This window comes from Sebastes umbrosus, chromosome 12 (genome assembly GCF_015220745.1).
Source record: "Sebastes umbrosus isolate fSebUmb1 chromosome 12, fSebUmb1.pri, whole genome shotgun sequence".
Taxonomy (NCBI): domain Eukaryota; kingdom Metazoa; phylum Chordata; class Actinopteri; order Perciformes; family Sebastidae; genus Sebastes; species Sebastes umbrosus.
This window is the reverse complement of record NC_051280.1, coordinates 4,976,646-5,002,797: the sequence shown is the minus strand read 5'-3', so window position 1 is coordinate 5,002,797 and position 26,152 is coordinate 4,976,646. Positions and strand designations below refer to the sequence as shown.

General features: G+C 39.9%; 2 protein-coding genes and 1 long non-coding RNA gene across 9 annotated transcripts in view; 1 reads left to right on the top strand and 2 right to left on the bottom strand.

The window, feature by feature from the left end:
- LOC119498801 (sodium- and chloride-dependent GABA transporter 3-like) overlaps positions 1 to 13,576 on the top strand; it is a 44,362-nt gene extending 30,786 nt beyond the window's left edge. The window contains exons 7-14 of the mRNA XM_037787870.1: positions 10,282 to 10,385; positions 10,509 to 10,633; positions 10,715 to 10,827; positions 10,928 to 11,065; positions 11,186 to 11,288; positions 11,729 to 11,829; positions 12,863 to 13,033; positions 13,328 to 13,576. Coding sequence (XP_037643798.1) covers positions 10,282 to 10,385; positions 10,509 to 10,633; positions 10,715 to 10,827; positions 10,928 to 11,065; positions 11,186 to 11,288; positions 11,729 to 11,829; positions 12,863 to 13,033; positions 13,328 to 13,444 — 972 coding nt within the window. The 3' untranslated portion in view covers positions 13,445 to 13,576. The remainder of the gene's footprint in view (positions 1 to 10,281; positions 10,386 to 10,508; positions 10,634 to 10,714; positions 10,828 to 10,927; positions 11,066 to 11,185; positions 11,289 to 11,728; positions 11,830 to 12,862; positions 13,034 to 13,327) is intronic.
- A 730-nt stretch (positions 13,577 to 14,306) lies between these two features.
- Positions 14,307 to 23,544, bottom strand: pold3 (polymerase (DNA-directed), delta 3, accessory subunit). Of its 2 annotated transcripts, none has more exons than XM_037787871.1 (12): positions 23,395 to 23,544; positions 21,755 to 21,810; positions 20,210 to 20,309; positions 20,036 to 20,075; positions 19,741 to 19,873; positions 18,683 to 18,938; positions 18,503 to 18,575; positions 16,466 to 16,616; positions 16,198 to 16,301; positions 15,767 to 15,852; positions 15,531 to 15,612; positions 14,307 to 14,713 (listed from the first exon to the last, which is right to left on the bottom strand). In XM_037787871.1, the coding sequence occupies exons 1-12, from the start codon at positions 23,449 to 23,451 to the stop codon at positions 14,508 to 14,510; spliced, it is 1,344 nt and encodes a 447-aa protein (XP_037643799.1). In that variant the 5' UTR covers positions 23,452 to 23,544; the 3' UTR covers positions 14,307 to 14,507. The 2 variants fall into 2 exon arrangements, with proteins under 2 accessions (XP_037643799.1, XP_037643800.1); XM_037787872.1 differs by lacking the exon at positions 23,395 to 23,544 and adding an exon at positions 23,001 to 23,048.
- Positions 23,545 to 24,638: 1,094 nt separating this feature from the next.
- LOC119497829 overlaps positions 24,639 to 26,152 on the bottom strand; it is a 50,732-nt gene continuing 49,218 nt past the window's right edge. For all 6 annotated transcript variants that reach the window (XR_005209004.1, XR_005209002.1, XR_005208999.1 and 3 more), the window contains one exon: positions 24,639 to 24,649. This is a non-coding gene — a long non-coding RNA (uncharacterized LOC119497829). The remainder of the gene's footprint in view (positions 24,650 to 26,152) is intronic.

Sequence of the window (26,152 nt, the reverse complement as noted above, 5' to 3'; positions counted from 1 at the left end):
CACATATTGTGTTAAAAAGTGTCAAAAGTGCAAGTCCATTTATCCGTCCATGCACAAGGAGTGATACTGCTGGTCACTACCATTAACCCTTGTGTATTCCAACTCTTTCTAACATCATATTTGTATTTTTAGATTGTGTATTTACGTATGTAAATTAATTATCTATGTGCACTTCTGTTTACAACCTTGCTTGCCTCAAATTGCTCCTCGAGGGACGAATAAAGTATTTTGAATTGAATCTACAAAATGATGTCATTTCAAAATGGAAACACCGACAGAGTAACACTGCAGTAGAAGTAGTTACCGGTTACCACACATTCCACTCAGGTTCAGAAAGACTACAAGAGTATGATGATGATAACATTACTCACTTGCTGCTTGACTCCCAAAGAAGTTCATCATAGGATTGGCCTTTGCGGCTGCTTTGCTTTTGGGGGCATCGACCTAAAACACCAAACACAGCCATAAAAAACTACATCAACCACTCTGCTACTGTAGTTTATTTCTTTGGAAACAACAGTTAATCACAGAAAAGACTACAAAGTCCTACCACAGGTGCATCCTCCTTCTGCTCCGACTTAACGTCCTTGCCACTATCCTGGTTCTTAGGAGCAGTCTTGATTGCAAACCTTCCCATGATGCCTTTCTGTGGCTTGGTGGAAGGTTTTGAAGCCAGATTAGCATCTCCGTTCACGCCAGGTCTTTTGTTTTCAGGCTCTGGTGTAGGAGCTCGCTGGATTTCTCTCGTCTGCTGCAGCTCCAGAGAAGAAATGGGCACTGCACTGGCACAGCGGATCGCACTGTATCTGCAAACAGAGTGGAGGGAACTATTCAACACTTTCCTGAAGACTGACATACCTACAGTTTAACATTTCTCTTTTTTTTAACTCATAAACTGCTGCTTGGCTCCTTTATTCACTCACTATACTAACCTGAGCTCCAGTTGGTAATGTACAAAAGTACAAACTGGATGGAAGAAGCGGGTGTTCGAGAGGGTACCTGAACATTTTGACTTTTTTTTTTCTGTTGTTATAGGGACCATCAATTCCAATCATTGCTTCTAACATCTACAGAATCTCTGCAGTTTGCTTGTAATTTGAAGTTAAATAGCTATCCCTCACCTGTGTAAAGACTCTGATTACTTTCCACTTTAAAGGACACAAAAATATGATCAACGTACCTGCCAACATACAGTACCAGTTCTTCAGTGTAGCGTGTAACAGCTTTATATTTAATTAATTAATTTCACTTGTAAAAAGAAAGGGGGCACCACCTCTTTTTATAGAAAAATAGAGGAAACTAATTCAACAATTTAGAAATACATTTATCAGTCTTGCAGTATTAAATACAGCTCTGAAAACATTGATCTTAATGATAAAGTGAAAATGTATTTAAAATTAAAGGTGATAAATGAATAAATGAGATGATTAATACATATGAATGACAAAACCAGTAAATGAGTGAAATGGAGTTCAATGATATGACAGATGTTTAAGGAAAATAGTGAGGAGAGAGATGATTTTGATGCTGCGCATACAGTATAGGACATTTTGGGATCTGGGAAACATATTTACACACGTCCCAACTGCTCCTCTTTAAAACATCCTCATCCAGTGTGAGGAAAGCTGCTAAGTACTGAATGTTGTCAGTGAATACTTGATCAGATTCTTGGCCTTGTTTGGTTACTCTTTGATTATCTTTTTCTTGATTTTAATTAGAATTTGGAAAAATTTAGACTACATTTTGCAAAATGATTGTACAGCTGCTTTGTATTTGAAATCAAACACTGATGTTGAACCCTGAAAAACAACCCGACCATGGGACTTTGTTGTCACCTGCTAAAAAGCTCATAGGTCACGTTGTAAGGAGTAAACCATCCCCATCACAACTGAGCGAGAAGACCTGCTGAGGAAGGCCAGAAGATTTCTTAAGCTAAACTGATGCTCTTAAGAAGGTTGCACCATTTTGTTAAATACATTCGTAAAAGTGTTTTAGCCCTCAATGTCAGGTATCTGTACTCAGGACACCACTGTCAAAAATATCAATATGAAGCTCTTGATAGACTTAGCTAACATAGGCCTACTAGTTATAGGATGATGCAGAGATTGTAATTCCAATTACCTAGTATAAACAGGAATATGTTCATCAACCAAAGACAGGAATTAAATCTTTGGCTTGTCCCCATTTCTGCATAGTTTTATGCCAATAGCCTAAAGAGGAGGAGTATCACACACTTAGCTGTGTTGAGACTCAGTGTCACTAACTGGCTCAGTGAATGTGACAAAAAGAGAGTCCACACAAAGTTAAACTTTAAAACCAAACAAAACCTATTAAACTGAGGTTAACTCAAATGAACAATGGAGTGTGTCGTTAATTAGTGTCAGCAAATGAAAGTAGTGTGTGGCATATGTGCTGTGGAATCGTTGAAGGTGCAGAACCAAAAGAAGGTGATGCAGGGTGGATGTGGCTGGAGAAAGGGAGACAGAGGCTGTATTCGAAACCGCATACTATACTAGTAGTACGTACTGATTTGGCCAACATGTAGTATGTAGTATGCAAACAAAAGCAAAATCTACAATATGCCAAAAATACCCGGATGTCGTACTGATTCGGAAAAAATCTCCAGTATGCATCTGACCAGTCTACCTCGCCTACTGTATCCCACAATGCAAAGCGCTGGACCGCTACAGGCTACGTTACAACAACAGCAGCCAAAAACGGCTTGTTTTTTTAACATTTTTTGTAGCTATTTCATCACTAAATTCACTTCTGAAAAATTTTAAGGGGAGAAATCAACTGTATAGATTTAGAACATTGACAGTTTTATGATATTAGATGGCGAATCGAACATTTGCTCCACCGTTGTCAGAGTTTTGAAGCTCCACAAACTGCCGTCACAGCTAGCTAGCGCCTGCCGGGGTCGCCACCTCTCCAGCCGGGTAGTCACGCTCACAGACCGCTATGAGCTGCTGGAGCTCTCTAGAGACCGGTCTGTAGACAAGAGACTTTTATTACCTCTGCCAAGGCCAAAGGCCTAGGAAGGAGGTTATGTTTTCACTGGCGTTGGTTTGTTGGTTTGTTGGTTGGTTTGTCCGTTAGCAGGATTACTTCATAAGTCTGTGATGGATTTGAATTACATTTTTTGGAGGAGTGGGGTGTGGCACAATGAACAATCCCTTAGATTTTGGTGGCGATCCGGATCATGATCCGGCTTTGGGAATTTTTTTTACTAACTCCGCTCAGCCTGTGCATTAACACCACAGGCTACCACAGGGGGGCAGCGACGTACATGAAACCTGCCGTGGCGGAGGTCTGCACTCTCCGAGTGCACTTTCATTTTCCTTGTTGATGGATAGTTTGTTTAAATATCACAACACACATGTCCATTATAAATTAACAGTAACCTGTGTTTATCTGACTTTTTGGAGTTGAAAAGCTCCACAATAGCTCACTAGAGAGCCGGCCAGTGACGCTCACAGAGCGGCTACAGAGCAGCAGAGCAGCAGAGCAGCAGGAAGAGGAAAGAGAAGAGGAGAGGGAAAGAGCAGCCTCTGACGGAGCAGAGAGATTCCTGCTGAGACAACATGACCCTTTTTAACATTCCTCTAATATCTGGAGGGAGATCAGTCCACTGTTTAGTTGCTGGAACTGAAAAAGCTGTTTGAGTAACGTAAATTTTGTCGAGGATTTGTTTTATATTTCCCGTCTCCCCTCGTTGATGATCCTGTTTGTCTCACTCACTACTGTATGAGCTGTTAGAATAGATAGAATAGAAACCTGCAGTATCTTATAAAGTAAACAAACATAACATAAACAACTAAATCAAAGTTGTATTTTTCGACAATATTGTAATAGTGATATGAGCTTGTTTTTTTGTCCAGTGCTTTAAGAGCTGGTTTAAAGGCTAAAGCCTCGTCTACCATTCTGCAAATACATCACTTTTACCGTTTCAAACTACATACTACTGAGGAACGCAGTATGCAGTATACAGTACATACTGCGTTCCTCAGTAGTATGTAGTAGGCAGTTTCGAATACAGCCAGAGTTTTAACACATGGGGCAGCTTTTAAAGCCTGGAAGGCCCAGGTGAGCTTAATCAAGCTGATGAGCCTCCCTTGTCAGCCAACTGCCTGCTCAGGTTGGCCAGCCTCCGTGACAATGCGAGGGGAGTCAACAGCCATTTAGAGGTCACCTGTTAACAGAGAACACATGGATTTAATCCAATTAGGAAAAGACAGTAAAAGAAGCAAAGATCAGTTTGCAGTACTTCTGAATTACAACTGAAACACACAACGGATGAAGTCCTTGGTCTTGAGATGAACAGACAAAGAAGAAAAACATCCTGACAGCCGAAACACATAAACTAGAACATGTAAATCTGTCCCTAAAGACAAGTTTTGAATAGCAAAGTTAATTCTGAATAACATTTTGTGACAGTAGTAGACAGTAGTTTCAAAGTACTTTCAGATGTATGAACGGGTGATGAGAATAAAGTTCTCATGACAGCTTCGGAAACAGGTTGCATTACTTAACAAGTATGCAAACTATAACAAGCTTATGATGTGCCGGCACTGGTTATCAATCAATAGGAATTTGAACAAAATATCACACATGTATGTCAACACTGAGGAAAATAAGCATCAGGAAAAGCAGACAGTCCAGACGTGGTAAAGGTATCATAGCTGATGACGTTCAGAGTTAATGCTCGACCTTGCATGTTGCAACACATTCTCACTCCCAACTCGTCAAATACCGCCACTTGGTCAGTGCCCCTCGGCATCGGAGACCGACACATGGGGTACCCCTCTTGCGTTACTTTTGGACGGACCAGGGACGGCGTGTCACAATACGCTCGTTAAATGCAGTGTCCTTTAAAAATAAACTTCCATTTTCACGGGAAGTTAGGTTTTAGCATCACAAACACTAAGGTAGGGTTAGGAAACGGTCGTGGCTGATGTTAACTTCACTGACTAACGACTCACGTGACTGACGATACCGATGAGTCACACGATTAAAGCATGACATGACAAAATAATTCAACTTTACTTTTAGTTTCACACGGGACACAAACACCAGTCTCCTGGTTGAAAGCAAGCCCCCAGGAAGAGCGCCAGTCATGGATCCCATTTTCGTAGTGGCCAAACGGCGGTACTACACTTCCATGTCCGTCACATGATAACATTGGGCCCAAAAATACTTTTTCCCATAGACTTACATTGGGAAAGAGACGTCTGTAACTCAGCGGATAATGGTTTTTGAGGTCAATCAACTTCTAGTATGAACACTTGAATAGCCTGTATTTAAAGGGACTGTTTGTAAGAATCAGAATTGCTTGTTAACAGCGACATCTGTAGCTGTTAAGTCAACAAAAGTCAGCGTCCTGTTGCTCGCGCTCGCGCTTGTGCTCGCTCTACATAGACATGAACTGCTTCAGCCTCCCGACCGCGGCCGGAGGGAACAGGGGAGACACCGGAGTTTTGGTCGGAGACGATAACGTTTCTCTCTGCGGAGCCCCGTCACTTCACAAGACACGGGAAACCTCTGTTGGTCTGGAGGAGCTCCAGCAGTTATTTCTGCACAAAAGTCCACTGTACATTCACTAGATATTCTCAGAGCTAAACTAACTCTTCTGCAGTGTGGAGTGTGCGTGCATGCACATGAGAGTGGAGCGAAATAGTGAGAATGAGCGCTATGTGTGAGTGAAGGCAGGCAGAGGAGCAGAGTACAGCAGAGACTCCGGTCCTGGAGACCAAAGCTACGGTCTCCCCCGCGTCCTCCGACCGCGGCCAACACTGTTTAACAGACGGGCTTCACTAGATACAACCAAGAGGTTTTGGTGCTTCCGTGTAGTTTGTGTTGGAGTCTGAGTCTGAACAGCGTAGTTAAACGCGAGCGCGCATGGGACACCGACCCGCAATGATTTATACATGTAAGAAGTTACAAACAGTCCCTTTAAATCATCAGGTCCTAAAAGTTGTAAAATGCACTAATAGCTGAATCCAGAATTATTTCCCTTCCCCCGTTCATGTGAATGAGACCCAGACCGTGAAGACAGCGCAAGCCGTGACAAAAGCGTGACGTTGGGACCCTGTGATCGAGCCATGTGACCGAGCGGACGCTCCTGCGCATGTTCCATGGGCCCAATGGATGCGGAAGATCGCCGGAAGATCCGAGTACTTTTCCAGGCGGAAGTCCAGCCATTTTGCCTTCATGTGCCACTGAGCAACTTTCATAGGAATGAACGGGGCCCCACCTCCAACGCTATATCCAGTTCTCTTAATACATCCATGGTTGAAAGTCTTGTTTTTTGACCCAACTACCACCAGCCCCCGCCCACCCTGAAAGGATATTAATACTACGTTGCGCGTTCTGACTAATGTTGGAATAACGCCGCAGGTGGGTTTACATTGAAATTAGTTGAAAGCTCGGTTCATCACATACTGTTGCTAAAGGGCGCCTCCGTGCGTCGGTTTCTGATGCCGAGGTTCACTTACCAGAAAGGCGAGATTTGATGAGTTGGAAGTGAGCACCGGTTGCATTGGCAAAATAATCCCACCTCAAGGTCCGTGTAGTAGCTGTTCAGGAGCTTTCAATCGTATCACATGATCTTCATCAGCAGACGGAGTTTGCCCAGTTCTCATAGAATTGAAGATGTTCAAATTGACATTGTTTTGTAGCGTGAAGAGCACTTTAACGACTTCCCTTCCATGTTGGTTTAAAAGTAGAGGTTTAAATTTCACTCTTGACCTTTGCAAAAAATACATAAAGTATCTTTAGAGCAGAAGCCATCACAACACAACATCTGCAACATTCTGGCATCACAGCACACTGTAATCCTTACATACTGTATATCATATATATTTTTATATTCTGATTGTTGGAGAAAATGTAGTCAGCCTGGGAAACGCTTGGAGATATTCCTACATTTGAGGCAGGAATGGTGGAGGTGAATTATACATATTCATGAAGGAATAACATTTGCTCTTGCAAAATAAACAGGAAGCACCCTCGGGGCTGGTTTTGTATTTAAAGAAAATTGATTGGTTGAGATCAGGAAATAGTCAAATTAGGAAAAGAACTGATGAGTCATGACTGAATAACATTTGCTCTTGCAAAATAAACAGGAAACACCCTCGGAGCTGATTTTGTATTTAAGGAAAATTGATTGATTGAGATCAGGATATAGGCTAATTAGGAAAAGACACATAAAATCAGCAAAGATCTTGTAATCATAAACAAAGGATTTAGGAATGATATGAGAAACACACCATGGAAATCTCCCCTGATCTTCAGATGAACAAAGCCAGAAGGAAAAGGGAAAATCAGAGAAGAGCTGGAGACAGAGGACAGTGGGCCAGTAAAAGAGAATATATTCTGGTTGTTGCAGGAAATGTGGTCGGCCTGGGCAACGTGTGGAGATTTCCTTACCTCTGCTACAAGAATGGTGGAGGTGAATCATACAAATTCTGAACTTAGTAAAGAGCTGATTACACAGAATTACACTGAAAACTTGTAATTTCTATGGGCATACATGCATATATCTCTATTTACATACATAGGTGCCTTTCTGGTGCCATATGGTCTGTTAGCTGTGGTGTGTGGGATACCTCTATTCCTATTGGAGACTTCAACTGGTCAGTTTACCCAGGAAGGATTCATCACCTGTTGGAGGAAATTGTGTCCACTGGCACAAGGTGAGTAGAACTAAAATGTAAAATTGAGGAGAAAAAGCCTAGATCACACATTGTATTATTAGAATTACCTCCATGAGTTTGAACATTTTAAACCATGTGTTTTATTCTATTCTCAGGAATTGGATATGGACTTTTCATGATGAAACTTTACGACTTCTGCTACATTTTAGTCCAAGTCTGGGCTCTCTTCTACCTGGTGTTCTCATTCAGCTCCCAGCTGCCCTGGGCCACCTGTGACAACACCTGGAATACAGGTAAGACTAGACAAGATTTTACTCCAAATGAATTCTGCAAACAAGACTTTTTACCCCCAATATCTTCAGTGGGATCTGTACAAGAGTGTTTAGAGAGTCATTATTATAACTGCATGTAAAACTGTGTGTAATGTTGTGTGTAAATACATCATATGGTTGATACTTGCCAATCGGAAAATGTTCCCTCTGACAGGTTAAATGTGTGTCTAGATATCACGATGTATTGTAGATGACGGTCTATCAAGCCACTATCATTGTAGTATTATGTTGTATGGTAGTCATCCCTCTCACTTTATCATTATGAAATGTTTGTTTGTTCCCAAACTCAGCCAACTGTCTTGGTCTTCAGACATTTAATTCATCTAATGTGACTGCAAATCAGACCAACACCACCTCAGCTGCAACGGAGTTCTGGGAGTGAGTCTTTTTCTTCTAAAATGAGCCACAATGAAATATAAATTACTATGTCACTAATATGCATTGGTTTGATTTATGTTGCACCAGTTAAAATGTTGTAATATATTTCCTGCTAGATCCAAATTTCAGTATCAAAAATGTATGACAACATGCTTAGATCTGTTGCCCCATGGACATCATTATTAACAGAATTAGGTTCATCTAGATCTTGTTTAGCTAATAAAGTCTGTTGTATACACAAGATATCTCCAGGAGCTTGTCAATAACAATGCATCACGCTTTGTCTCCAGCGCTCTGTCCTGAGCTCAAACCACACGTTTTATATGACACAACTCTAATAGTCATGAATCACAATCATATCTACATTGCAGCAGATGACGCAGCCTCAGGCACACGCACATTCCTTGCAACAATAAGTGTTTCTACATCCACTGGCCCTGTGGCAGCCTTGGGTGTACGCGCCTCAATGATTCAATATCAATGCAGATTACTTTTTTGGACAGTATAGACCGTTTCATTGCCATTCTGTTGCTACAGCAACAGCATTGGTCCAAGATGACTTCCTGGAAGCTACTGCATTAACAAACATTGCAACAGGAAATACAAATGGGCCCATTTAAAATGTTTTTGTCAAGTTTGAAAAGGTCTAAGGACCCAAGCTGCTGCCGTTTCAATTCCATTAAAACGGTCTATGGATGCAGACAGGAAACGAAGAAAAGGTTCCTGGCTGAGATTGGATGGCCCATTTTTTTTCTCTTTTAATTTTAATTTAGTTCACAATGATGTTTTCTCTTTTTTACTGAGAGAATTACTGGACTCAGAGTAAAATCTGAAATTATGATGGATTTGTTTGTTAACATTTGCCAAATGTCCCCTCTTGTCAGACGGCGGGTGCTGGGCATGTCTGGAGGCATTGAGGAGCTGGGCAGTGTGAGATGGGAGCTGGCCTTGTGCCTTCTGGCCAGCTGGGTGTTCTGCTACTTCAGCATTTGGAAAGGTGTCAGATCTTCTGGAAAGGTCCGTGGAAATATTTTATTTTGCACAGCAAGAAGACCCTATAACCAGTGCTTATCACTAAAAACTTTACACTATTGATGTAAGTCTTCTACTTATATTCTATACAAATATATGAACCTGAAAATGAGCACTATAAGTCCCCTTTAAAGAGGAGCACAATTAAAAACAGCTCTACATTTTGTGGATTATTCCATTTTTAGGTGCTTTTATGTGTTTGATTTGGGCCATTAGTACAGAAATGTGCATTCATCATTAGTCTAATTAGCTGTCCATTAGATCTCAACAGCTATTTTGGTAAATATATAAAAATGGAGGGTTCATATGCAATGGGAGGACAGTGCATGTGAAGGTGCTTTGAGCTAAATGCTAACGTCAACAAGCTAACATGTTCACAATTACAATGTTAACATGCTGATGTTAAACAGATATACTGGTTACCATGTTCACATCTTAGCGTAGCTGATTAGCACTGAACAGAAAGTGCTGTATCGCTGAGGCTGATGGGAATGGCGTTGTAGTTTTGCAGTGATTTGCTCATAAACCAAAGTATTGGACGAATAAAACTTTTGATCTGATGATGGCGCTAGATGAAAAGTCATGATCATCAAAGCGATTACAATTCATCCTGAGGGGGACATGAATATGGGTACCAAATTTCAACAAATGTCACCCAAAAACACAAATGTGAACATCATGGTGGTGCCAGAGGTAACGCCAGGTCATCACCAAAGTCATTAGGAGTTATCTTCTGGGGATCGTGAACATCTGTAAAAAACAAAAAATGTCATGGCAATGCATCCCATAGTTGTTGAGATATTTCAGTCTGGTACAAAGTGATGGAAAGACTAACTGACCAACATCTGAAGGGTCATGAGTTACTATTTTTCCTGTCATTTCAGGTCTGGATAGAGGCAGGATCTCAGATATTCTTCTCCTATAGCCTGACTATAGGGACTCTGAATGTTCTGGGCAGCTATAATCAGTACAACAACAACTGTTACAAGTAAGTACAAATAGATATCACATAACTGTCTGAGGTTAGGGCTTCATATGTTTGTTATTAAACTATTAAAAAATCAAAACAAAAATAACAAGGGTCTATTGTCTGTCTCTCTGTGGCCTCTAGGGACTGTTTCTGGCTCTGTCTGCTGAACAGTGGGACCAGTTTTGTTGCTGGATTTGTCGTCTTCTCTGTACTTGGATTCATGGCTCAGAAACAGGGCGTTAGTGTTGACACCGTAGCTGAGTCAGGTAGAGTAAATCTTTGAGTCCGAATATAAAGATATGTTATATATATTTTGCATGTCAGTATCTCGTTAACGTCCAACACAGGTCCAGGTTTGGCCTTCATTGCTTACCCTCAGGCAACAGCTATGATGCCTTTGCCACAGTTCTGGACTGTCTGCTTCTTCCTGATGCTCATTCTGCTGAGTATCGACACACACGTAAGATTGTTGCACTAACTATTGATTAATTGTAGCTGAAGGCACACTTACAGGTAGCCACAAGAAATCACACTATTTTCTTCTTTCATTTTGTCCCCAGTTTGTGAATGTGGAGTGTTTCATCACCTCAGTGAGCGATCTGTTTCCAAAGCTGTTTCGTGCACCAGTGAGAAACGAGATCTTTGTCCTCATCATCTGTTCGTCCTTCTTCCTCATACACCTGCCCCTAGTCACTGAGGTGAACAAAATGTTGACGTAAAAACATATCTATGAAGCATATTGAAACATAAAATCACACTGATGTTTTGATTGTTTTCCAAAATGATGTCCATTATTCAATTGTCTCTTTCCTTTATAGGGAGGAATTTACATATTCCAGCTTGTTGATTATTACGGTTGTACCAGAGCCTGTCAGGATTTCATGGCTGTGTGTCAGTGCCTGGCTATAGGATGGATTTTTGGTGAGTAAAAGTCACTCACAATATGGGCAAGAAAGGAATACCCTGATGGTCAGACAGTCAAACACGGACTACAGCTTCTGTCTTTCTATTTTTGGTCATCCAGATATTATTTGTTAAAACAAGCAATACGAGCACACAAAGAACTGGGAAAAGCAGAGATATAAAGCACAACTCTGTGTCATCTGCATAACTGTGTGGCATTGTGATGACTGAAATTGTTGCCTAAAAGAGAAATACTCTTATTTTGAAAGGGTTTACAATACCAAACAAAATGATCAATAGCTTTGGTCATCATCTGAATCTGAATGTTTTAATTTGTTGAACAGATCGTCCTCCGGTCTTGATCACATTCTTGTCTTTATCAGTATTTTGCAGTATAATTAAAATACCTTCACATAATGTGAACATGAAATACATTAACATATCTGAACCCCCTTCAGGTGCTGACCAATTTTTTAACAAAATTGAGGACATGACAGGACAGAGACCATCAGTTTATTTCAAACTATGCTGGAAATACATCATTCCTCTGTTGTCACTGGTGAGTCAGAAACATTTTAACACTTTGTTTGTCCCTCCTCACTCGTCAACAATAAGTTCACATACTTTCCTGAACTTGAGCAGTTTCCTCAGAGTACATTTGAATATGTCTTCCAGTGTCTACATGGTTCAGCTGATTTTGGTTAATTTGCTAAAACAACTAAACTCTGATAGCACTCAAGGCTAATTTGATGCCCTAAAGTGATCCAATGAATTTTTAGTTAGTTAATTGTAATGTTCAGTCCACAATAATGCAGTTTTAGAATTTTTAGCTGCATCTAAAGTCTCCATTAAAGGAAAAAATGTCCACCTTGTTATGTGGATGTCCAGTCGGTGTTGATGGTAAATGTAGTCAATTAAAGCAATAAATTCCTCAGTGCATGCTATATTTACTGAGAAAGCAGAGTTCTCCTGCCTGTGGGGAACCTACATTATTGTGTGCGAGCTCCTGATGCCCGGAGGGTTCCCCTTTGACCATATCCTCTTGCATGACAAATGCAGCCACAGCCTCTGACTCTCTCTGCTGCATTTCTTCCGTCGTATATTCTGGTTCAAATAAATACAGCTGAATATCCAAGTCAGGCAAAACAATGTAAAATGTTTCCTCGTCGGGGGGACTACAAATCCAAGTTGAAATAGTGACGTGATGCAAAGAAGAACTACAGGGTGTCATGTCAAATGACGCCACTGGGTGCAGGATGAACACATTTTGCAGCTGCAAACTCGGCTTTCTCTGTTAATATACGCACTGAGGAATGTATTGCTTCAATCGACGACATTTACCATCAACACTGATTGGACATCCACATAAGTGGCAAATGTTCCCTTTGAAGGGACTGTTTGTAACTTTTTACACATATAAATCATTGTGGGTCGGTGTCCCATGCGCGCTCGCGTGTGGCTACGCTGTTCAGACTCCAACACAAACTACACGGAAGCACCAAAACCTTTTGGTTGTATCTAGTGAAGCCCGTCTGTTGAACAGTTATTTATGCATGTCCCTGGACTTTGCTTTGTAATCCTCACCTTCACAGATTTCCTTTATCCTGTACCTGGTTGACTACAAACACCTCAGGATTAATGACTGGTACATTTACCCTGACTGGGCGTACGCACTAGGATGGACCATGACGCTCTCCTCTGTTCTCATGGTGCCATTGTGGGCAGCTGTACAGATGTGTTTGACAGCAGGAACCTTCAAACAGGTCAGTGTTCAGAGAAGAGTTTTAGATCATGTTAGGAAGAACACAGCAGTCGCCACAAAAAAATAAAACCCAACAGTATCCTAAACCTCAGTGCATGATAGTTTGACAATGACCATGGGAATGGAACCAGCCTCTTCTGTAAGGTCTACCACCAGCCTCCAGATGTTAATATACTATGTGTGGTGTATCTGTATTTATCAGAATCAGTCACAACAATGCTCACTTTACTAAACTCATAATGATAACAGTTGTGTGTAAACTCACTCACTTATCGTCTTCTTTCCCGTGTGCCAGCGTTTGTCCGTCCTTTGTCGTCCTGCTGAAGATCCAGCCCGGCAGATGGAAAGTGAAAAAATGAAAGAAGAGGGGACGACAGTGGAACTGAAGACGTTTGCAGCGACAGCTCAATAAGACCTGCAGAGTCCCACTTCAGCTGTCATATGAGCTTGTAGTCATCAATGTCATCACAGAGATTTCAGTGATAATGAGCTCAAATTACTGCTTAAATGATGATTAAAACTAATAAACAATTAAAAAAATAAATAATTTAAGCCATTTATCAATCAAAGATACCAAACACTGTGGATGACCTGAAGTTTGAACTGTTTTATAGAATTGTAAATTGACTATCTTGGGGTTTAGGACCAATGGTCAGACAACACAAGCAATTTGACACTGACATTTTATTGAGTAAGTGATTTACCAAATACAACTAACAAAAAGTGTTAACTGAAATAATCATTAGTTGCATCCCCTCTTCTGACTGTAGTGAGAATCCCCTGCTCTCCAAATCTGCACTGAAGTTTTGAGTGTTCAAATGTGGGTTGAACCTACACAATTAATTATTAAGAGGCTGCCGATACAAGTTTTGGATTAGATCACACTGACCTAGGAGAGTTAATTTGTATTCAAGCACTTTTAATTCAAGTACTCACTTTGATATTCTACATTTTAGGTTTTAGACAAACTGATTCAGAGCCAGTCAGCAGTAAGTGCAACTATTAAAATGATTCAATCATTTGAAAAGGCATGTAGTTGCACCCGTTACATGACATTACAACAAAAAATAAACATCGGTGCTTCCCTTCCTCTGAGAATGTGGTAAATTAATATCAAAGATGCCAATTTGCTGCTTTACTTAAAGCATTATGATTTGTGTAACAGCTAATCAGATTCTTTTACAACAGACTTTCTTCTCAACCTGAAATCCTGTCAACCTCCCACACGTATCCTTTTAACACACATCCTTGTGTCTACTTTGAGGAAACACACGTTTAGTTTCAGTATTTCATGTTTATTTAGTAGGACATCTGGTAATAGTAGGGTGAAGTGGTTGTCATCCTGAATTGGACACGACCATGTCTTTTCATATGTGATTTGCTTTCCTCAATCGTGTGTTTCAGCTTTCAGTTTCACCAAAAGAGCATTACAGACAGTCTGCAGCAGGGCTTTTTGTTCCTCACGCCGTCCTCCATCATTTCTTTTGGAAAAATCCCATGATTGAAGCTTGTTTAGTTCCTTTATTTGCATTTGCAGACGTTTTCTTCTGACTTCTCTTTTCCTCCTGTTTGTTACTGGCTGGTAGTTTTGCAGAGATGGGATCTTTAGGGGCTTGTTTGGGGGCCTGAACGTCGTCTTCTGTTTCAGAGTATGATTCACTCTCATAGCCTTTCTCTGTCACTGTGGGAAAAAATATATAATATATTAAATATATATACTTTGGACTTGACTTGTGTATGTGGTGCTGTATTTAACTCCATTATTTTAGTGAATGTAAATGGGTTCTATGGGTACCCACGAGTCTCCCCTTTACAGACATGCCCACTTTATGATAATCACATGCAGTTTGGGGCAAGTCATAGTCAAGTCAGCACACTGACACACTGACAGCTGTTGTTGCCTGTTGGGCTGCAGTTTGACATGTTATGATTTGAGCATATTGTTTTATGCTAAATGCAGTACCTGTGAGGGTTTCTGGACAATATCTGTCATTGTTTGGTGTTGGTAATTGATTTCTAATACTAAATATATACCAACATTTGCATAATGCAAACAAAATCTCCCTTTAACCTACATTCTGAACAGGTAAAAAATGTGTGATTAACTATGGACAATCGTGCGATTCATTATTCTAATCGATTGACAGCCCTGGTTTTGGACAGTCGGTCAGACAAAGCAAGCAATTTTAAGACATCAGCTTGGGTTTTGAAAATTTTGTTGTGCATATTTCACAACTTTCCTTATGTTTTATAGCCGATTAATCAAGAAAATATTTGGCAGATGAATTGCTAAAAAAAATGTGTTGGTTAAAACTTAATAATAGAAGTAATAATAATAATAATCATTATTATGACAGTGTTATACTGTTGTGTATGTTATAAAGAAACATTCTGCATAAAGTCACGTTTTTTTGGAAAATGAATTACATGTAGTTTATATTTAATAAATGTAATCCAGTCAATGGATGAGTTTTCAATCATCTGTCTGCTTTTCCTACCCATGCATCCTTCATCATCTAAAAAGGTCCGAGATTTCAGCACTCGTCTCCTCTTCCTCGTCTTCATTTCAGAGTTCCCCGCCTGTAGAAATAAAAACATCTCTGTTTAATAAGCTGTTCAGTGTTAAATACTCATCAGTGTCTAATAGCAGGATACATGGACTGTCTCTTCCCCACACTCAGCCAGCCGAGCATTAAATATATGTAGTTATCAATCAGCAGGGTTCATCACTTACATGTGAATGTAAAACAGGCTTGATTTGCTTCTTAGGACTGGGCGACGGTTCTCTTGTTTCCATCGGCTGTGGAGAATCTGGAATGACTGAAGAGGTGAACAAGTATTAGTTTTCTAGAATTTCTCTTTAAAAGGCTTTTGAATTTCCCTGTTTCATAATTCCTTCTTCTTTTACAAGGTCTTGAATATTCTGTCTTTACAATACAAATAAACTAGGCCATATTACTCTGAACTGTAACTAAGGATATTGTATAACACTATAACATTATGACGGACCATAAAACTACATTAAATGTGAACTAATAAATAAAAGATGTTACGTATTCCTTTTCTGTGACCAAACATCAAAAATATTTTTCATGTTATTTGAAGCCTATTAACTTAAATTATTCTTTAAAACTTTTCAAAAACAGAGTGAAGTAAACAGCTCACCATCTTCATCGCTGCTGTCTGGAACGGGCTTCTTAATCCTTCGTCTCTTTTTCTTGTCCATTTTCTCCTCCTCACTGTCAGAATCCTCGAGTCGCTTGGATTTGCTTCAACAAAAAGGAAGACTTCTATTTAAATATATTTATAGCCATATTTCAAAAGCTTTTAAAACGTTGACATTTCTTCTGTAAGTCATTAAATTCAAGAAGAAATGCAAAATTCTGTTTCTTGTCTGTGTTTCTATCTTAAATTTTGATAGGAAATCACACACCTCCTGGAGTCTTTCTTGGTGTCTTTAGGCGGCTCCGCTGCTGCAACAGCAGCAGCTGCTTTCTCTTCAGGCTGTGAACTCTGACGCCGTTGCTCTGCTGAGGACGATGACGGAGCTGCTTCTTCCTGTTTCACAGTTATCTCTGGTTTCTCTGGAGAAAGCGAGAAGTGTTTAAGTTGTGATTAGTCACTGAATTAAAAAAATTAAAATGACTTTCTCCCATCACATTTTTAAAAGATCAGCAGAACTACTATATAGATAGACATTTGATTTGGTTATTTCAATTACAATTGTATCGCTGTCTGTATCGGGTTGATCTTGGGGTTCATGTAAAGATAAAGAGGGTTTACCTGAAGCTGAAGTAGTTACTTCTACCAGAGGCCTGTACTACGAAGTCAGTTCAACATACCCGGGGTATCTTCTCGTTATCTGGCTTCACTTACCCTAACAAACGAGATCTCGCTAAACTGTACTACGAAGCTGGTTATCAACTCGGTAAATCAACCCGGGGTTTCTCAGTCTGGCTGTGAGCGCGTTCACATGAACGGGGAGGTGTTTGCAACATATAACCAATCAGAGACATTGACAAGTCTACTGACAGCAGACAGAGTGGCACATTTAACAAAGAGTAAACTATATTAGCCAAATACAAAGAAGTTAAACACTTAATCCAGACTAAAAGTAACACAGTTGAAGCTGCTAAATGCAGGAAGAACAGCTGGTAAATGAAAAAACTCCCGATATGTGAATGTGTAAATTAACAGGCTTATTAATTTAATGGAATACTCAAAAGTCAGGTATAGTCGTCTAGATATAAATAGCGTTTAAGAGTGTAATAGATTAATTGATTACTCATGTTTTTACCCTACAAGAGGTAAGTCCTTAACATCCTTTCAGCTGCTTCCCCCCTCTCTGACGGTGTGAAACGGACTCAAGAGCAAGTAAAAAAAAAAATATATAAAAATATAAATCAAAGCGGTAAACACCCCCAGCATAAAGTCCGCTGTCTTTCCCATATTCGTCAGTTTAAATGGTGTTGTTTTAAGCCTGGATTATGATTTAAACTTCTTCATATGTGTGTAATATTACCATCAATCACCACACTGAGCTCTGATTGGTCAGTAGGAGGTGCTTTTATACGAGTTGATCTCTTATCTGGAACATAACCCGCTCTGGAGCAGGTTAGCTGTTCAGCATCAGTTACCATGGAGATCTACGCCGTTAAGAAGTAAACCAGCTTCGTAGTACCGAAAACCCAGAATTAACCCTGAAGTTACCTCGATAACCACAAATCCTGCTTCGTAGTACAGACCTCTGGTTCTTACCTCAGCTTCATACTAGAGACTGAAAGTAAACGGCTCATTGAGTGACAGAAAGCGACAGCTGGTTCATTTTCTGGGATAAGTGCGGTGGAGGAGGATGGCAACAAACACACTGCCTCGGAAATGACAAGTTGTTCATGTGGCTTTAATGAATCTCTAAAAATATCTGCAGAAATTAGTCTAAGAAAAGTGTACTGGTGTTGCAAAACAGAAACAAACAGCCTGGGAACAAAAATATTTGGCTAAGTTGCAGCGAGCCTGATCACAGGACTTTACTCAAAACAGTCAAGTCCAAAGTCTTCATGGCATGTGTCCAACACCATAAAGGCACATACCCAATAAGACACATATTGTGTTAAAAAATGTCAAAAGTGCAAGTCCATTTATCCGTCCATGCACAAGGAGTGATACTGCTGGTCACTACCATTAACCCTTGTGTATTCCAACTCTTTCTAACATCATATTTGTATTTTTAGATTGTGTATTTACGTATGTAAATTAATTATCTATGTGCACTTCTGTTTACAACCTTGCTTGCCTCAAATTGCTCCTCGAGGGACGAATAAAGTATTTTGAATTGAATCTACAAAATGATGTCATTTCAAAATGGAAACACCGACAGAGTAACACTGCAGTAGAAGTAGTTACCGGTTACCACACATTCCACTCAGGTTCAGAAAGACTACAAGAGTATGATGATGATAACATTACTCACTTGCTGCTTGACTCCCAAAGAAGTTCATCATAGGATTGGCCTTTGCGGCTGCTTTGCTTTTGGGGGCATCGACCTAAAAACACCAAACACAGCCATAAAAAACGACATCAACCACTCTGCTACTGTAGTTTATTTCTTTGGAAACAACAGTTAATCACAGAAAAGACTACAAAGTCCTACCACAGGTGCATCCTCCTTCTGCTCCGACTTAACGTCTTTGCCACTATCCTGGTTCTTAGGAGCAGTCTTGATCGCAAACATTCCCATGATGCCTTTCTGTGGCTTGGTGGAAGGTTTTGAAGCCAGATTAGTATCTCCGTTCACGCCAGGTTTTTTGTTCTCAGGCTCTGGTGAAGGAGCTCGCTGGATTTCTCTCGTCTGCTGCAGCTCCAGAGAAGACATGGGTACTGCACTGGCACAGCGGATCGCACTGTATCTGCAAACAGAGTGGAGGGAACTATTCAACACTTTCATGAAGACAGACAGTTGTATAGTTAAACTTTTTCAACCCGTAGACTACTGCTGGGCCACTTTATTCACCCTGTAGCTACCACAAGCTCTAGTAGGTATGAAGTGGAAAAAGTGGATATTCCTCCTGATGATCTTAACATTTTGACTGTGAAAACTGTTGTTATAGGGACCAGGGTCGATATTAACGCTTGCCTGCTTGCCCGGGGCACACTAACCCTGTGTTCGGGCAAATGGAATGCCTTATGCAGTTGTCCGATCGGGTAAGTGAAAATAAATGTGATCTTTATTAGGGATGCCCCGATATTCAGTAAAAATATGCGATTGGGCATTAATGCTTTCGTTCCGAGTGCCCAAAGTACGCTCCGCCGCCCCGAGAGTGAGGTGCTCCGAGTAACTGAACGGTAACGTTACATTCCAACAGCGCTCCGACTTTTAGAACGGTCCAGTTTGTGCCAGAGTTGCGCTCTGGCGCTCGGAGTGACTATTAACGAACGCACCCATAGTGTGAAGCTACAATGTGAACAACAACTCCGTGTTGTGATCAATGAGCAGAGCACGCATTTTTAAAACGTCAATATCACAGTCGATCATGTTCATTTAATTGTGGGAATCCAAAATGATGATCGCGATTCATATCCGATTCATTATGCAGCCCTATACTGAGGACTTTATTGCTTCAATTAACTACATTTACCATCAACACTGCCTGGACAACAAAGGTGGACAATTTTCCCCTTTATGCACACACAAAAATATGACCAACGTACCTGCTGCAGTTCTTCAGATTGTCTTTCACGGCATCGTAGTCAACGCTGTAGAGGGGGCCGCTGTCCTTCAGTAAAGCTTTCTGGACACTGTAGACATGGACACTGACTATCAAGCTCATCTTGGATTTGAAATCTGCAAAAGAAAACACCCGAGGTTAGATGCTTCTGCCTCTTCTACAACAGATATCTCACTAAATGTTGAATCTTATAATAACTTGCCAAAAATATGTATTGTTTTAGCTAGCCAACAGTGCTGCACAAATACAGAGTAAACAGTGGTGACATATTAACACACCTTCCAACTGCTCCTCTCTGACAACTGACACCTTGTGACTCTGAAAGGAAGCACAACATCAGCACTCAACAACTAAATAAAAACAAATCTCTGAAACCAGAAGAAAGGTCTGTGTATAGAAATATACAAATCATATCAAAATAAGTCTTGTTGTTAAGTCATTGTGTTTCTCACCGTTTGGCCATTGTCCACAAACTTCCCTGACACGAGGTAGGTGGCATGGAGCGGAGCTGAACTCTCCTTCCTCTTGTGATCCAAATAATGGAAGAGCATTCTGAAAACAAGACACACATGTTAATTGTTGTATTTTTAAAAAGGTTCTCAGTCTCTGACATCAATTATCTTGGTAATGGTAAGTGACATCATCCTGTATTCCAAAATAATTGATATTAATGTATTGATTACTGCATAATCTTCTCTGCACTAATGCTGAGCTCACACTACGAGCAACTCAGCAACAGGCTACAAGGCATTTCCAATGGAAGCCAGTGAAGCTACAAAACTGATGCCCGACACTTGTGGATGCGTGGCGGGCGTGACACGCGCTACAAATCAAAGTTGAGCTTTTCAGCGCTCCAATGACGTAGTGAAGCGTCAACCAATCATGTTTGTGTTTCAGCCCGTTTCGTTCCATCTAAAAAAAAAAAAAGCCCAGTGCTTTTTAATGATGCCTTCAAATGAAACATGGGAAGTCGTGTACACAATATGCTTGTAATAAATTACTTCCATGGCCTCCACCAGTTCTGATAACGTCAACAAACACGTCACAACTCGTGAACTCTGAGTACTCAGAAACTTTCCATTATGAGGTTGTGAATACGACAAGAGGGGGGGAGGCGTTCATATGGACTCTTCTCAACAACACGGTAAACACGCCCCCATCTGAAGGCACCATAACGTCATTACTACGTCAACGAGCGATTGAGCAACACTTCCAACGGCGACTCCCTGTTTTGTTACTTTTGACGCTTGTAGTGTGAACGTAGCGTTAAACTTTCGCAGCACATAAGGTTACATTTCACTTACAACAAGTCAGTGCATACTGTTAGACCCTATGATGGTGTCAGTACACCTGGATGGGAGCTGAACTTTCATCGTTTTCGGGTACCAACTGGACTGCATCTCTAGCGGTATGGAAAGCTGCCATGTATGGAAAATCAGATTCTCTCCTTGTTTACTTATTCTTTTATTATTTTTCTTTCTTGATTTTAATAAGAATTATATTGTGTATCATTTTAGACTATATTTTGCATAGTTATTGTACAACTGCTTTGTGTTTAGACAAAATCAAACACTGATGTTGAACTTGAGAGTTCTTTCTTGACCTTGGAAACAGTTATCACAAAAAATACCATAGGAAATGGTAATCACCTGCCCACAAGCCCATAGGTCAGGTGATAACTAAACCATCGCCATGACAACTGAGCAACTCCATCTGCTGAGGAAGGCCAGGAGATTTTTAATCTAAACTGAAGCTCTTAAGATGGTTGACTCATTTTGTTAAATACATTTGTAAAAGGGTTTAACAGAAAACATGTCACAGTCCTCAATGTGAGTTATCTGTCCTCAGGACTCCACCGTCAAAACTGTCAATAAGGTGCCTTCACTAACACCTACTGCGATGAACAGGAATATCTGATGTTTATCACTCAAAGACTGACTCTGAGAAGAAATGTTTGGCTTGTCCCCATTCCTGTGTGATGCCAGAGTGACACTCACTGTTTGGCTGTGTTCACATGGACTCCCAGAGTGAGGCTCAGCCATTTGTAGGTCACCTGTTGAACAGAAAACACATGACAACAGGTGTGTTTAGGTTCACATGTTGAACAGAAAACACATGACGACAGGTGTGTTTACCTTCACCAGTTGCTTGCCACATGAATGAGGCTATAATGATTGACCATTTCCGTCTACAACTGCTATTCAAACAACGTCAATTAACACTAATTAGCATTTCATTTGTCAGACTAAGTTACCATTAAAGTTAAATTACAGTAACGTTAGCTAGGGGTTCAGAGGGTAGAGCAGGTCGTCCACCAATCGGAAGGTCGGTGGTTCGATCCCCGGCTGCTCCGGGTCACATGTCGATGTGTCCTTGAGCAAGACACTTAACCCCAAATGTCTCCCGAAGGCATAGCCATCGGTGTGTGAATGAGTATTTAGATTAGATCCTGATGGACAAAGTTACCTTAGCAGCCTCTGCCATCAGTGTATGAATGCTGACTCAATAAAGTTACACATGTAACGTTAAGTTAACCTCATGTAGTTTTCAACCTTTGACAAATCTTACAGTGTTCGTCCATTTCAAGAACACAACCGATGGCGGTTAACATGAACTACCAGTGAAGTTAACCAACAGTGACGTTAACCAACAGTGACGTTAACCAGCAGTGACGTTAACCAGCAGTGACGTTAACCAGCAGTGACGTTAACCAGCAGTGACGTTAACCAACAGTGACGTTAACCAACAGTGACGTTAACCAGCAGTGACGTTAACCAGCAGTGACGTTAACCAACAGTGACGTTAACCAGCAGTGACGTTAACCAACAGTGACGTTAACCAACAGTGACGTTAACCAACAGTGACGTTAACCAACAGTGACGTTAACCAGCAGTGACGTTAACCAGCAGTGACGTTAACCAGCAGTGACGTTAACCAGCAGTGACGTTAACCAGCAGTGACGTTAACCAGCAGTGACGTTAACCAGCAGTGACGTTAACCAGCAGTGACGTTAACCAACAGTGACGTTAACCAGCAGTGACGTTAACCAACAGTGACGTTAACCAGCAGTGACGTTAACCAACAGTGACGTTAACCAGCAGTGACGTTAACCAGCAGTGACGTTAACCAACAGTGACGTTAACCAGCAGTGACGTTAACCAACAGTGACGTTAACCAACAGTGACCTCAACCAACAGTGACGTTAACCAACAGTGACGTTAACCAGCAGTGACGTTAACCATCCATTTCAAGAACACAACCGTTGGCGGTTAACATGAACCAGCAGTGACGTTAACCAACAGTGACGTTAACCAGCAGTGACATTAACTGAAACCAGTTTAACGTTTATCAACTATAAAAATGACGTTCTTGTTTAATTTCAGCATTATTTCTAGATCATTCTTGAGCCGAATTAACCACTAGCCCAAAAGAGATGGTAGGTAGTTGACCGCCGAGCCATCACTAATATAATGCATTACCCAGAAGGAGTCAAACCGTAAACAGGCATGTTTTTGAACGGAGTTCAGTTCCTGATCTTACCGGCGGTAACTCGGTTCTACCGTCAGTGAGTCGTCATCATCTCGCCCAGAATAACGTCAAAAACAGAGAACACATCAGGAATAAACGGTGCACTCACTATCTTATCGTGGTCGTTGACATATTCGTCGATGTTATCTAAATAAAGCTCCTCCATTGTGATGAACGTGTTGTTGAACTGATTTAACTGCGCGGGAAGCTAGTTTATTTACTTCCTGTTAAATGTCATGTGACTGCTCCTCTTTCCGGTGAGGTTAGAGGCTGCAGGTCGCCCCCTACAGGCCAACACAGGCCATATCTATATGTTATTACTGTCAACAGATAAATAATTAAAAAAAATAAAAATAAAAATAAATAAAAAACGATTTATTTCTACTTATGTAATGTTTGATAACACTTGCAGTGCCCAACTGTTTAAGGAAATCACAGAGCCTTTTATTAGAAAAAAAAGAAAAAGAAAAATCAAATTACATATTTTGACCCATTTGTAAAGATTTAAGTAGGAGTTATTGAGAATGAGAACAATATAGGCTAGAATAACACCAGCTTTATCCTTTAATGCCTCAAACCCTTTACGAAAAAATAGTACTTCTTGAGACTAAATTGGCCCACTTTTTAGTTTATAAAAGTATTTAAGTGTACTTTAAGTGTAAGAATAGTAAACTTTCAGTACACAACTAGTTTACAAATTACATTTTGTACTGCAACTATACTATGAAGTGAACTATATTACAAGGGAACATATACTGTAGGTATACTGTTAGTTTACATACAGGCTACTTATAGCCCACTTTGTAGTTTATGAAAGTACACTTTAAAGTATCCTCTCAATAAACTACTAGTTTAATAGTTTTTACAGAAAATATACAGTAAGTTTTCTTTAACTTATAGTACATAGCCAATGGTTTATGCATTACATAAAGAGACTGTTATTTGACTTGATGTTTGTGATGAGATTAAAAAAATATATATTTATTTTTTTCTCGCATGGCTCCACAGTGAACAGAGAATGCAAAATGATTTCTATTCTTCTTCTTGATGAATTGAAGTAAATTCAAATCCAAACATACGTTTACAAACTTTATTATTATACTTGGACTTTTCTGTATACTTGTCAGTATAAGCCAAGTACACTTAAGTATATCTCTGATAAGTACATAAAAAGTAAACTGAAAGTATACTCTCTTAATTTAAGACTAAAAGAAGTCTACTTATAGCACACATGAATAGACTTGTTTTTGGTAAGGGACAATACAAATCCTTCTCCTTTTACTAATTTGCTCATGTATTTGAGAACAATATCAAGGTACTTCATTTGATTATGTCCATTTTGGCAGATTTTCTACTTTTCCCTACTAAATATTACAAGGAAATATTGCACTTTTTACTGTATTGCAGATTAAGATTGTAGTAAAGCTCATGCAATGTTGCTGCAGATACAATTGTTCCTACATCCTACAGTTTTAGAGAATTTACCTGTTTTACTCAAAGTGTAGACCCATTAATGTGAAAACAAGAAAAATCCAAAAGTGAAGGTAAAAGAAGTTTTCCACCAGGCCAGGCACAAAGTCTCATCTCCATTTTTGGGGGCGTCAGTTCCTATGTGTAAAACTATACTTCAGTAAATGCTCTCTTTCAGGAACTGCACTTCAGTATATGTCTCTTTATTACTTCATATCTCTGGGCACTTTGCATTACCTGCATGATATAGCAAGATAAGCTGTGGTTCATGAGTTACTGTATGTTGTGTAAAAAAAAAAAAAAAAAAAGCCAGCAAGGAACGAAATTGTATTTTCTGTGGATAAAGAAAGTGTTAATTAACTGGCTGCTCTTTTCCTGATTATAACACCTATAAAAACACTAATGTTTTCTCCCGGGCTTAAGCGACGTGTCATCATGATATCTCAGCTTTCTCACCCCACATACACCCTTTAGTTTTCTTCTCAGCCTGCAATGTTGTGAAGCCATAGGTCTGTATACATGTGACATTTACCCCACATATTTGCTGCTTGTCATTCACAAGATGTCAGCTGAGGGTTTGGAACAGAAGAATAAAGAAGCAGTGAGGAAAACAAAAACATTTTCAAGAAGAAACAAAAAGAACAAACTATATGAAGTGTCAGTTCACAGAAGCTGCTGCACTCATTCAAATACTCATTCAAAGACTTGTAAATCTTTCATGGGACTTTATATTTAACACAATATTTTTCCTCCAGTATTTTTCTGTCAAACGCTTTCATGCAGTTGATTTGTCAAATATTTGAAGTTCACAAGAGTTACAGTGTGACCACAAATCACAAAGTCCCATGTTTGAATGAGTTGACCTTTGTTGCATGTAATTCTCCATCTCTCTCTCTCTCTCTCTCTCTCTCTCTCTCCATTCCCTGAAGGCATTGAAATGCCCCCCAAAAATCGCTTAGATCATGTCACATGACTTTCAGTTGGGGGGTACAACACTTGCCAATAGCTTACAGATGACTGAAGAAATAGAAATCACCAATGGTTTGTGAACCTTGAAAAACTGTACAATAATTTGTGCAATAATTAAACTTTTGCAATACTTTGTCATTAATACTGCATTTATACTGTACATTTCAAGATATATTATATTCTTATTTAATTCTTATTCTTACCATTCTGGCATTTCTATTTAAGACACAATAATAGATCCCACTTTTCAACATTTTGTATTTACTCATAAGCATTTTGTTCTTCTCTGCACTGTGGTTATATGCTATATATTGCTCGTCTTATTACAAATATTTGTACATATTTCATATTTCTTATATTCTCATTTCTTATTTTTAATTGTATTGATTACTTAAATTTCTTTTCATATATTGTCTATATAGAAATAT